Raw genomic sequence first — 12,799 nt, forward strand, 5'->3', positions numbered from 1 at the left:
AAACTCCAAATAAGGTCATGAAGAGTAAAATATGACTGAAATGATTAAACAATGATAATTTCCAGATATTGGTTCCATAATGCTTTATCCACTACCCTACTCTAGCTTTCCCGTTAATGGCAACACCAAATTTTAAACCTAGACACCTATGACTCCAAAGCCAGTATTCTTTACCTCAGATCAGTTCGCACTAGTGCATACATAGGTCAAAATGTCCTATAGGAAACTCGGTCTAGAGTTAAGAAAAGAAGTCAAGGCTAGAAATGCTGAGTTAGGAGTCTTCTGTCACCATGGGGATGAATGGTATGGTCAAGGAAGAGAAACTGGAGAGAGAAGAGGGCCAGGGATAGAACCTTAGCCAACAAAGGGTCAGGAAAAGAATGAGGAAAAAGCAAAAAAGAGAAAAATCATTACAAACATAGGACGTGAACCAAGAAATTGTGGTACCTCTGAATCAGTTAATCAATAAGAACTGAACATGATGGTATAGTGTGCCAAGCACTGACAAAAGGGACACACTGCCTGCCCTCAAGGAACTTACATTCTAATGGGACGACACAACCTGTATGTGCAGGAGAGACACAACATTGATGCAGATGGACGAGAGGGGCTAGCAACTGAGGAAAAAAGAAAGACTTCATGTAGAACGTAGCAAATGAGGCAGAGGTGAGGAGAAAGTTCATTCCAGCCATAAGCAACAGCTGATGGCAAAGGACCAGAGAGGTATAAGGAATAATTTGTTTTTATCATAGAGTCCTTGAGCGGGGTCATTCATAAGAAGTCTCTAAAAGTAGGTTGGGGCCAGGCTTTGGACAGCTTTAAATGCCCCAAAAGTAGGTGACATATTTGATTGTAGAGGCAATGAGGGACCCGAAGGAGAGTATGTGACAGAAGGAGGAGCTCAGGGCCTCAAATGCTTCAGAGGTCAAGAAGACAAGGCTATTGGATCTGGCAATTAGGAAGTCATTGGTGACCGTTTGTGGGATCACAGAATTGAGAGTTGGGAGGACTCTATGCAGCTATTTAGTGCAACCCATTCCAAACTCTGCTTTGAGACATCCATTGAGGGGGAGCTCAAAACTTACTTCCATTTTACAGGAGTCATTTGATAGCTGGAGACAAAAGGCAACATATAGAACACCAACAAAGGAGTGAATTGTTGGTGAAGGAGTAATGGGAGTCAACAGCCAACTTTAAGAATGTTCTAAGTGAAGGAGAGGTAAGAGATGGTACCACAATTATGTGAAGATAAGAGGCAGGTAGGTGGTAGATATACTGTGGGCTATCGAGTTAGGAAGACTCATCTTCTCAAGTTCAAATCTGGTCTCAGATACATACAAACTGTGTGACCCTGAGTAAGTCCATTTCCTCATCTGAAAAATGAGATGAAGAAGGAAATGGCAAATGACTCCAGTATCTTTGTGAAGAAAATGCCAAATGAGGTCACAAAAAGTCAGACACAACTGAATAATTAGAGAACAAAAACAATAAAGGATGAAAGAAAGTTTGATACAATTGGAAAGACCTGAGCATATTGAGTAGAACAAGAGTATCCAGAAGAGGGTTATTCTAGCACAGACTGAAGATGATCACAAGAATTTTGGAGAGTTCTGGGCAATACATTTGAAGCGGGGGAATTGATTATTTGGAACACACAGAGAGGACATTGACCAATATGGTAAATAGTATAGCAACTCTAGCACACAAAGAACAATTTAAGAAAGCAGAAATGTTTAGACTTGGGGGAGGAGGGAATGTATCAGGGAAGACATGGAAATTGTTTTCAGATAGTCAAAGAACTAATTTCTAGAACATTCTTTTGGTTCTATGCTACACTTGGGATTGGGGGTTGAGGAGTAAGAACTATAGTCTATGGCAGGAATGGGATAAAGAGCACCATTGGACCTGTGATTCTCTTGGTATAGGAAACTCCTAGATGAGGAAAGTCTATCGATGCAGGTCTAAACTTTCTCTGCAATTTCAAGTCTTGGAAAGTTGCCTGGAAGATTCAGTGATCTGCCCAAAGTCACACAGTTAATATGTATCAGAAGCAAAAGTAAAGCCAAGTCTTCCTATGTTCAAGGCTGGCCCTCTCCACACTATATAATGCTGCCACTCACTATACCTGGGAAAAAAACAATAATAAGACTATCTAACATTTATATAACACTTTAAAATTTGCAAAGTCCTTAGCATGTTATTTTATTTCATCCTAACTAGTTAAAGAGATTGGTACTATAGTACTAGTGCCTTCATTTTACAGATGAGGAAATAGAGGCTGAAAAAGGAGAAATAATTAGCCCAGGGTCACACAGGAAGTTTTGAAAAATATTTTCCTGCTGATGAAAAGCCAACAAAATCTATCTACTTTGCAAGTATCTGCCTCATTTGTTCATTGGATCATAGAATAAAGACTAAATGCAAGCAGAGAAGTCATCAGGTTCAATTCCCCCATTTTATAGTCAAGAATTATGAGACCCAGAAAGGTCATGACTTATTCCCCTATATCACATTTAAAGCCTCTTACAACTTGACCCCAAACTACCTTTCCAGTTTTATTATGCTAGATTCGCCTTCCCACTCTCTATAGTGCAGTCTTCTTACTGTTCCTCAAACACAAGATCCCATTTTCCATCATTGCGCTTTTGCCCCAGCTATTTCCTATGTGCAGAAAACTCCACATTCATATCCATTCCACACCCACCCCACTCCTCTTAGAATCAACCCCCTAGTTTCCTTCAAAACAGTTTAAGTGCCATCCTCTATATGAGATTCCCTCTCCTCAGCTACTAGGACTTCCTCCAATAAATTGTGTGTGTGTGTGTGTGTGTGTGTGTGTGTGTGTGTACTCATGTCATCTCCCCACAACTTCCAAATAGAATGTAAGCTCTCCAAAGGGCAGGGGTTGCTTTTTGTCTTGGTGCCCCCCAGTGCAATGTCAGAAGTGCTTAAGAAATGCTGCTAAGAGATTATAAAGAACAAGCTTGGCCCCAAAGAAAAGAAACGAGAAGATCACTCTCCCTGGTCTTCTGCAAAGATGGAGGTTTAAGACTATGGAACATTTCATATATTTTATTCATACATATGTATACACATATATACACACACATATGTAGGGAGAGAAAGAAAGGAGGAAGAGAGAGAAGAAGGAGAAGAAAGAGGAGGAGAAGGAGGAGATAGAAGGAAGAGGGGGAGGAGGGAGAGGGAGAGGAGGAGGAAGAAGAGGAAAAGGAGGAGCAGGTGAGGAAAGAACTTATCTTACTGAGTTCCAATCCAGCCTCAGAAACTAGTTGTATGACCCTGGGCCAATTGCTTAACCCCCTTTGCCTCAGTTTCCTCATCTATAAAATGAGCTAGAGAAGGGAATGGCTAACTACTCCATTATCTTTGCCAAGAAAACCCTAAATGGGGTCAAGAAGAATCAGACACAATTGAAAACAACCAAAACCCTTTCTGTCTCTCTCCACACACAGAAAAAAAACTTATATACATGTATATATGTGTGTGTGTATGTATGTATATCATAAGTAATTTACTTTACTGGTTCATTGATTTGATTGCTCAAGGTCACACTGGTGATACTAGCCAGCTGGGATGTGTTCCTAATTCAGTGCCTTTTTGGTTTTCCTATTATGCCCCCCCATTATGAAACAGATTTTGGTTCAATATTAGAAAGAAATATGAAATGTTAAACGTTATTGAGCAGATTCAGGAAGCCAATATACATAGTGACTATAATAATACAAATGGCAAAAATAACCACAAAATAATCGAAACTGGTTGCTCGGAAATTATAAAGAACAAACTTGGCCCCAAAGATGAGAAATAAGATTATAGCTCTCCACTTTCTTTGCAGAGATAGGGGTTGAAGGCTGTGGAATATTTCATAAATTGTGGAATTGGGGGATTTTTTTTCCTATTCTCTTTCTGAGAAAAAAAGAAACCAACTTTTTTTCAATAAAGACGGGTCTCTGGGAGGGGCAGGCAAAAATTACAAGACAAAAATCTATCTGACATGAAAAATGAAAAATAGTAATAAAAATCAACTTTAAAAAAAGTAGATGGGGGCAGCTGGGTAGCTCAGTGAATTGAGAGCCAGGCCTAGAGACAGGAGGTCCTAGGTTCAAATCTGTCCTCAGACACTTCCCAGCTGTGTGACCCTGGGCAAGTCACTTGACCCCCATTGCCTAGCCCTTACCACTTTTCTGCCTTGGAGCCAATCCACTGTATTGACTCCAAGATGGAAGGTAAGGATTAAAAAAAAAAGTAGATGTAAAATGACCTAGGGTTCTTGAAAGTTTCCTGTCATTGGAAATAGCCAAATAGTGGCTGGATGACTCATAGTGCATACTGAAAAAGGTTGGGTTGGGCTAGATGGCCTCTGAGGTCTCTTCTACCAGTAAGACTCAAGGATTCCACAATCGGCTTCCCAGACTGACATTCATTCCTATTACAACATGAGGCAGACGTTGAATTCCCAGGGCTACATCCTTAGTAATTAGATTCTTTAGAAATGAAGAACCAGGTGTTTTTCCTGAAATCTGGAATGACTTCGCCTGAGTATAAGCTCCCGGGTCTATTCTATGTTACTGTGCTGAGACTGAGCTCACTTGGGTAATTAAATGACCACAACCTCGGCTGACCTACTTCCTCAGACACTATTGCTACAGTTGTGTAATAGCTCCAGGCTCCTCAAACCCCTCTTTAGAAAATGCACTGTCACAGACACACACTTCAGCTCCCAGTCAAATGGCCCCTGCACACTTAATTGATATAAGGCAATCAACAGCATCTTTGGGAAAGTCCTGCATTGGCTGCTTTTTCCAAGAATACCCAAGGGAAGTAGCAACAAGGAGACAATGTTATTTAGTAAAAATAAATTGAGGAAGAGATGAAAAATCAAATGAATAGCCAGCAATAAATACGAAGTTGTAAGACCACTTAAAATCAGTCCTTAATTTCACTTTTGTGTGTGTGAATAATGTCTCCAAGCAATTAAAAATTAGAATCACACAAAAGACTATGTAGAAGGGCTTGGAGGGCAGGGGTGCAAAATAAAACCAATGGGGAAATTTATTTTTCTTGAGCATGCATCTTTGTTATGTGAGTTTTGTTTTTCTTGGGGTTGGGGGTAGAGGAGAGATAGGAGGGAGAAAATATACCTTTGTTAATTAAAATGTTTAATTTAAATTTAAAATATCCCTAAGAAGACATACATGAATATATAACCAAAGAAGAAATTCAAAGAACTAGAGAGAAGAATTACATCAGGGTTTTTAATGAACAAAAAAGATCAAGTCAACAAATGGAATAATGGAAAGGTGAACAGCTCAACTCTCCACACCTGGCAAGGTGGAACAAATACTACCCTTTAAATGGCAGGAGAAATCTAAGATAGCCTCCAGCACACTGGATCTGGAGAAGTTATGGAAGGACATGGATGAAAGTGGGACAAGAGGGGCAGTCAAGGATGAGTTGCAATCTGCATCACTGGAGGCAGTGTCCAAATCAGTGAGATCCCAGATCCACTGGAGTATTTTGAATGAATAATAACACATTTCCTCTGCAGTTTATAGGATCACAGATTTAGAGAAGGAACCCTAGAGGTCATCTGATATAAGAAGGGGGCATGGTATAGCAAGAGGCAATGTGGTATAATGGAAAGGACCCTTTTATTGGAATCAGGAAGACATGAGTTCAAATTCTATGTACATTCATATGATCCTGATTCTAATTGATCCTGGTCCTAGCCCCTTCTCCTTTTGGACCTATTTCCTTATCTATAAAATGAAGACGGTGGTTTTTAGGGTTCCTCCTAGCTCTTAAGCTAAGGTTCTAAGTTCAATTCCATCATCTTTCCTCATCTCAGATGAGGAAACTGAGGCACATTGAGATTGAGTAATTTGCCCAAGTTTCAAGCAGTTAATAAGAATGTGAGGCAGAATTGCAAGCCAAGTCTCTATGATGACAAGCTAAATACTATATTTACCATACTAAGCTGCCTCCGAATATGGAGTTAAGGGTGGCAAAGTACTTTCTTCTCAGCAACCTTTTAGAGCAGGTAATTGGAGTATTGTTTCACAAATAAGAAAACTCAGAGGTAAAATGACTTGGCTGAGGTTGCCTAGTTATGGTATCATATATTATATGCCATAGTTACAGTGTTATAGTTTGGCAATCACCTGCCAAAGGCAGGATTCAAATGCAGGTCTCAACTCTAGGTTCAAATACTTTTCCTCTATTCCCATGATGTCTCTCATTTCTACATTAGAAACATGGATTTAAGGGACCTTAGAAACCATCTTAACACTGTCTGCCTCAGTTTCCTTATCTTTAAAATGAGCTAGAAAAGGCAATGGAAAACCTCTCTAGTATCTTTGCCAAGAAAACCCCAAATGGGTTCATGAAGTGTTGGACAAAACTGAAAATGACTAAACACAACAACAAAGGAACCATTTAATTTAAGCATTTCTTCACCTAGGATCCCAAAGAGTTGAGGGATAGATTTCAGAAGGACCGATTAAATGTGGAGGCAAGAATTATGTATGTGTGTGTGTGTATATATATATTTATATATATATGTATGTGTGTGTGTATATATATATATATTTACAAACCTCTAGATGGAAATATTTCCTTTCATTATTTAACACCATTATTCTGAGAAGAGGTCCAGGGGATTGATTAAACTACCAAAGGAGACCATGTCCAAAAAAAAAAAAAGTTAAGGACCTTTGATTTAGTCTAACTCCCTCATTTGACAAATGGGGAAATTGATGACCTGGGGTTAAGTGAATTAGGATCATGTGATCTAGATTGGAAATGACCTGGGACATCATCTAGACTAACTCCTTCATTTTACAAATAAACATAGCATTCTAGAATGGGCAGAGACTACTTTGACTAATATAAATAAAGATATTGAGACCCACAGAGAGAAGGTGCCTAGAATGATATAAAAAAGGCAAGGTTTGAACCCAGGTTACCTACTGTTATTTCCATTGTACAACATATGACCTGGCTCACAGAAGAAAGGTTTCATCTATTCCATAAGTTATGCTGAGACACACAAACTTCAAAGTCTTGTGCAAATTACATTTCATGAGTAATTAGATTTGATTCATCAGGAAAAAAGGAACCAATTTTCCATTACCCTATAACTAAATTCCTCTAAAAGTGAGCCATTTGTTAAAGTGATAATATAATGATGAGAATTACGTGCCATTTTAGAGTTTACATCTTGTCCCCAGAATACCTACCTCCAACCTTGTCTTTACATGGTGAGTTTTCTTGAGGGCAGAGCCTCAAATTTTGTATTCCATGAAAGAAGATCAAAATCAAAATCAGAAAGAACTGGGGAGGAGGGGACTTTGGTTTTTACAATTCCTTCTAGATATTCTCTGTAACTTTTTTTTGCAAGCATGCAATAAAAAACTATTTGTGATGAAACCATACTTTTCCAAACAAAAGAAATTCTTTTCAAATAAAAAACATAATTTTACTTTTCAAATTTGTTTTGCATTCAGTGTGTAATGATCACCAAAAACTATGTGTGCTTATTTCAAAAACTGATCATCCTCAGGATAATGGATTGAGAATAGAGGAGTTGTCAAAGACTATTTCATCCAACCCCCTCATCCAGCCCTTTTTCAAAACAGTGGAATTGGCAAAAGGATATTTTTAATTGCCTTCAAAAATCATGACCTATACACCCCAAGGATATCCAGGGCAGAGGGCCAGGTTCCACAGATGGCACCAAATTCATAGCAGCACTCTTTTTTGGTTGACAAAAACTTGAAACAAAGATAGCATTTATTGACTGGGAGAAAAAGTGAACAAAATATAGCGCACCAATGAAATGGGATGGTATAAGACAGTATGAAAATGCCTAAAGTAAAGGACTCAAAGAAAAACAGGAAGATGTTTTGAATTGATGCAATTATGTAAGCAGAACCATGAGAACAACTTGCACAATGACTTTAATATTAAAAAAGAAAAGAATTCCACTTATGTCATTCATTTCAGAGAAACGTAAGAGACTTTGTTTAAAGTGATATAGAATAAAGCAAGAAGAGCCCAGAGTCTCATATATATTGGCCACAATAATGTAAAGGAAAAAAATTCAGATAAATGCAATAACTAATTTGATCTCCAAAAAGCTAATGATGAAAACTATCAACTATCTTGTGCTGAAGAGGAGGTATACCCCAGGTGTGCAATGAGGGATCTGACACAGTGAATAGATTGATTTATTTTGTTTACTTGTACTTTATCACAAGGAAAATCTAGGGTTTGGGTGGGGTGTTGTTAGGAAGTAATGGAAATTTTTAAAAGCATCAATAAGACAAAAAAAGAATTATCACAAATAGGTCTATTTTAAAGCATCGTTCAGCATGAAAAAATTAAGATGCTGCTGTAAATAAAGTATTGATTTTCTTAAACCTTTACCTTCTGTCTTGTTATCAATTATAAGACAAAATTGCAGAAAGAGCTAGGCAATTGGGGTTAAGTGACTTACCCAGGGTCATATAGCTAGGAAATGTCTAAGGCCAAATTTAAACCCAAGGTTTTCTGGACTCCGGCACTCTATCTACTGTGCTACACAGCTACCCAGGAAAAGTATTAATAAGGTCTTAATCAGGTCCTATCTTTGTCATTGTCCCCTCTCCACACTGGCCCACTACCCATCTTTCCCCTGGCCCAGGAATCATGTTATTATCACAGTCTACTTGGAACATTCAGTCATTAGATAGACATTGTCCTATCTATTAGTACATGAAAGTTCAACTAGGTAGTACAGTGGATAAAGCACCAGGCCTGGAGTCAGGAAGGCTTGAGTTCAAATTCAGATTCAATACTTACTAGCTATATGACCCTGGGCAAGTCATTTAACCCTGTTAATACCTTTTTTCCTCATTAATAAAATGAGCCAGAGAAGGAAATGGCCAATCATGCCAGTATTTTTGCCAGGACCCCAAATGGGGTCATGAAGAGTAGGACATGACTCAACAACAACAACAAAAAGCTAAGATGAAAGGGTTGATATTCCCTCTCATCAGGCATATGTAAACAGGCCACTATTATTCCTGTAGCCAAGGGGAAATATATGCTACCTATAAAAACTGTGCCTGCCCCCCCAAAAAAAAACAGTCATTACACCTACAACAAGGCAGAGAGATGTGAGGATTTTATGATCCCCTGCCTTGTAGTTGTCAGTGGAATTCTATTATTTACAAGACTAAGAAGTTTGTAGATCTACAGAGAATTAATAAGAGATTAGTCTTTACACTGAATTCTAATTCAGTTCCACTACCACAAAGAAATAGTCACTTCTCCCTCTTTTTGGGATGGGGGAAGGCTGATGGGATTTGCTATGTCCATTCAATTTTTTTTTGTCATTCATGGCAAAAGTAATTTTTAAGTGCCTACTATGTGTTAGATACTATGCTAAGTGCTGAGGATATAAAGACAAAACAGCCCTTACCCTCAAGGAGCTCCCAGTTTAATGAAGGATATAGATGCAAGGAACTATGTGCAAACAAGATACAGACATGATAAACTGAAGACAATCTCAGAGTCAAGGCACTAGCATCAATAACTTATTTTATTCCAGTGAGACCTATGATTTCATCATTGTGGGGAACTATCTACACCAATGCAGAACACATGAAATCACTTCAGTATAAATCTTCACCAGTTTCCCAAAGTTCAGATCAATTCTGGGATTTGCCTAAGGTCATAAATGTCAGAGGTCAGATTTGAACCCCGGTTCTTCTGACTCCAAGCACAATATTCTTTATACTACCCTATATTTCCTCTGCTTTCTGGTGAGAAATATACACCTAGAAAAGCACTTTCATTTTTCTCCACATGTAGGCAATCATAAAGTTATCTTCACTGGCCACTACAATAAACTTTAGCTAAGAAGAGACAAGAAGTTTCTAACACACAATTGCTGGGAACCAAGAAAGAGGAGTTTTAAGAACATTTTTTTCTCTTAATTGAAACTCAGTAGCTATAATGTAATAAAATCAGCAAAAAATATCAACTAAGTCATGTGTATGTATGTATCCATACAGATAATATCCAGAATAAGTCAAATAGATAGTATCTTAAAAATAACTGATTGTTAGGTTATGGAATGCCTAGAGCTAGAGGTAGAACTAGACGGGTCCCTAATGGCCATCTAATCCACCCCCTAAGTTTTATAGTTGAGAAAACCAAGGTTCAGAGACATTTAAAAACTTGACCAAGAGCAGCTGATGGAATCAAGAAGACCTAAGCTCAAATCCAGCCTTGGTTCCTTACTAACTGTATGTCAATGGGCAAGTTATTTAATCTGTCAGCCTCAGTTTCCTCAAGCAGGAATTGGAGATAATAACAGCACTTACCTGGAAAGGTTATTGTGAGAATCAAATGAGATATTTGTAAAGCCAAGTGCCTGACATGTAGTAAGTGCTATATAAATGTTTATTCCCTTCCCTTTCTCCTGGTTACCCAGATAGCAAGGGACAAAGTTGGGATTGGAATTTAGGTCCTCTGACTCTACAATTTGTACTCCATACCACACCATGCTGCCTCAGGCTTTCTTGACTCTAATCCAATAGTCACTATTTTCCTGACTTCAAGTCTGAAACGCCTATTTCCCATACAAACATTTGCCCACTAGTTCAACTTGTATTGAGTTCATCGTTTTAAAATTATGTGACTGACCCTGTCTTATCTCTAGCTGCATCCAGACCCTCCCATTCTTTTTCAGAAATAATTCCGAGATTATCTATCCCCTGCAACAACTCTACATGGAACACCCCTCCAATCTCCTGCCTTTGATCTTCTCCCAACCCGATCCTTTCAGTGGGATATGTATTTATAATAACTGAATGGCACTCAGCTGTGTGTGTGTGTGCAGAGAAGGCAAAGCCTCCTGGCAGCTGCCTAACCTGCTCCGTCAAGTTTCACACGCTCTCAGGACCAGTAACATCTCGTGCCAAGGTCCACTTTCTTCTTTTTGTGGAATCGTGACCCAGAACCCAGCTCACGCCTCCTGCTAGTGGGGAGAGCAGCGCCAGGCTGAAGCTTTGGCCAAGAAAACGTGAGAGTCCCTGTCAATTTCATTTAAATGGGAGGGGATGGGAGGGGGGAGCCAGGACTAGAAACAGCAACTATAATAAGCACGATTTATGGAAATACCCGAGAAAAGCACACTAATTCTTGTCCAGCGTTGCTATAAACATGCACGACTTGGGCACACTGCCTCTCAGGGGGAGAAAAAGTAGCAGTCTATGCACTGATGAGAAGAACATTTACAATTTCTCTGAGGATCTGAGATACATTCACCTGGAAAACAAACATAGGTCTCCCCTCCTCCCCTCCACACACATACTGTTTTAAGAAAACACTCTGGAAGATACGAGGCTCCAGGAGCCTCAGAAAGATGATTATTTATCCCGAGGCATAATGATGAGTGAGGTCGGGGGAGTAAGAGAGAAGGGGAGGGAAGGGGGCACGTCCTTACCTTAGCAGACTGGAGAGTGGTAGAGCCCCAGAGCCACTACCTAGGATCCCTCCTTTCCTCCCAGACAGGAGTTTCTCCACCAGAGCCACATTTCCAGTTCGAGCAGCTTCCAATAGCTCCTGGTCCTTCCCCATAATCACTTGTACCCACACCGAGAAGGGTGGGGGGGAGTCCTTTCCCCACCTTGTGCCCCTACTTCCCGCCCCTACCCTCCCCCCCGAAAAAAATCCAGCGCCCCTCCCCACCCCACCCTAAAAATAAGGAGAAATCTTCAGTCAAGGAGAGAGATTCCTGCAGCCAGACGGGAAAGCCACCAGCAGCACCTCTCTACCTTTTCCTTCTCTTCCTCTTCAGGGCGCAGCTTTTACTGAGAGGAATTCAAGCATCGCTGAGGAGAGGGGCTGCGCTATCTCAGAGGAGGAAAAACCACCACTCCCTGCCTAAAACCCTGGGGCCTTTTATCCTCCTGTGGGATGGTAGGGGGTTAGGTTGCTTTTTAGAGGTGGGGGTGGGGAGAAAGGTAAGGATCAGGGAGAGCTGGGCAGTGAGGAATTGAGAAGGAAGCGAGAACCAGAGTCTGCTGGAGCCGGGAGAGAGCAGAGAGCTAATGACCAGGGAAGGAGGCAGGGATGCCGCCCCAGGCCCGTTGCTGGGAGACCGGAGCTAGCATTGGAGGTGCTGGACAGCTCCGAGCTCTCAAGAGCTCCTGCAGCCCTGAGGTGCTCCTCCCTGCTCCTAGTCTCCTGACCGAGCTCTCTCGCTTGCTTGCACGCTGCCCAGCGGCGGCGGCGGCGGCAGCGGCGGTGGCCGCGGCGGCAGCAGCAGCGGCCTGGACTGGGGCTGCAGCTGTGTGGAAGCGGAGCTGCTGCTGCTGCTGCTGCTACTGCTTCTGCTGCTGCTGCTGCTACTGCTGCTGCTGCTGGTGATGCTGCTGCTGGTGATGCTGGTGATGCTGGCTGTGGTGGCCCGATTGCGGACTCGGCCGCTTCTTTGCTTAATGAAGGTTGGGGGAGATGAGGCGCTGCGCGTGCAGGGGGGGGGGGGGAGAGGGGGGGCGTTGGGTGGGGGCGGGGATCTGGGGTGGGGCAGGGAGGGATTTGGGGAGGCGGGGAGCTGGGTAAGGAGGGCGGGGAGATGTAGGTGGCTCTAATTTTCTCGCACCGGAGAACAGGTTGAGACGGAAAGGATGCTGCTTCGCTTTCCTAGAGCCGAGCCCAGCAGGCTGCCAGGGGAGGGAGGCATTGTGTAGCCAGGGGCAGGTGTCTCCCAGCCAGGTTTGTCCGG

At 41.3% G+C, this 12,799-nt stretch overlaps 1 protein-coding gene across 4 annotated transcripts in view; it reads right to left on the bottom strand.

Annotated features, from left to right (window-relative positions):
- Nucleotides 1–12,578, bottom strand: part of ANKS1B (ankyrin repeat and sterile alpha motif domain containing 1B) — a 1,427,494-nt gene extending 1,414,916 nt beyond the window's left edge. For 3 of the 4 annotated variants that reach the window (XM_056798685.1, XM_056798684.1, XM_056798686.1), the window contains exon 1: nucleotides 11,516–12,399. In XM_056798685.1, coding sequence (XP_056654663.1) covers nucleotides 11,516–11,649 — 134 coding nt within the window. In that variant the 5' untranslated portion in view covers nucleotides 11,650–12,399. Of the gene's footprint in view, nucleotides 1–11,515 lie in introns of all 4 variants that reach the window. The other variant, XM_056798687.1, reaches the window with a different exon arrangement.
- Nucleotides 12,579–12,799: the final 221 nt, after the last annotated feature.

This window comes from Monodelphis domestica, chromosome 5, assembly GCF_027887165.1.
Source record: "Monodelphis domestica isolate mMonDom1 chromosome 5, mMonDom1.pri, whole genome shotgun sequence".
Lineage (NCBI taxonomy): Eukaryota > Metazoa > Chordata > Mammalia > Didelphimorphia > Didelphidae > Monodelphis > Monodelphis domestica.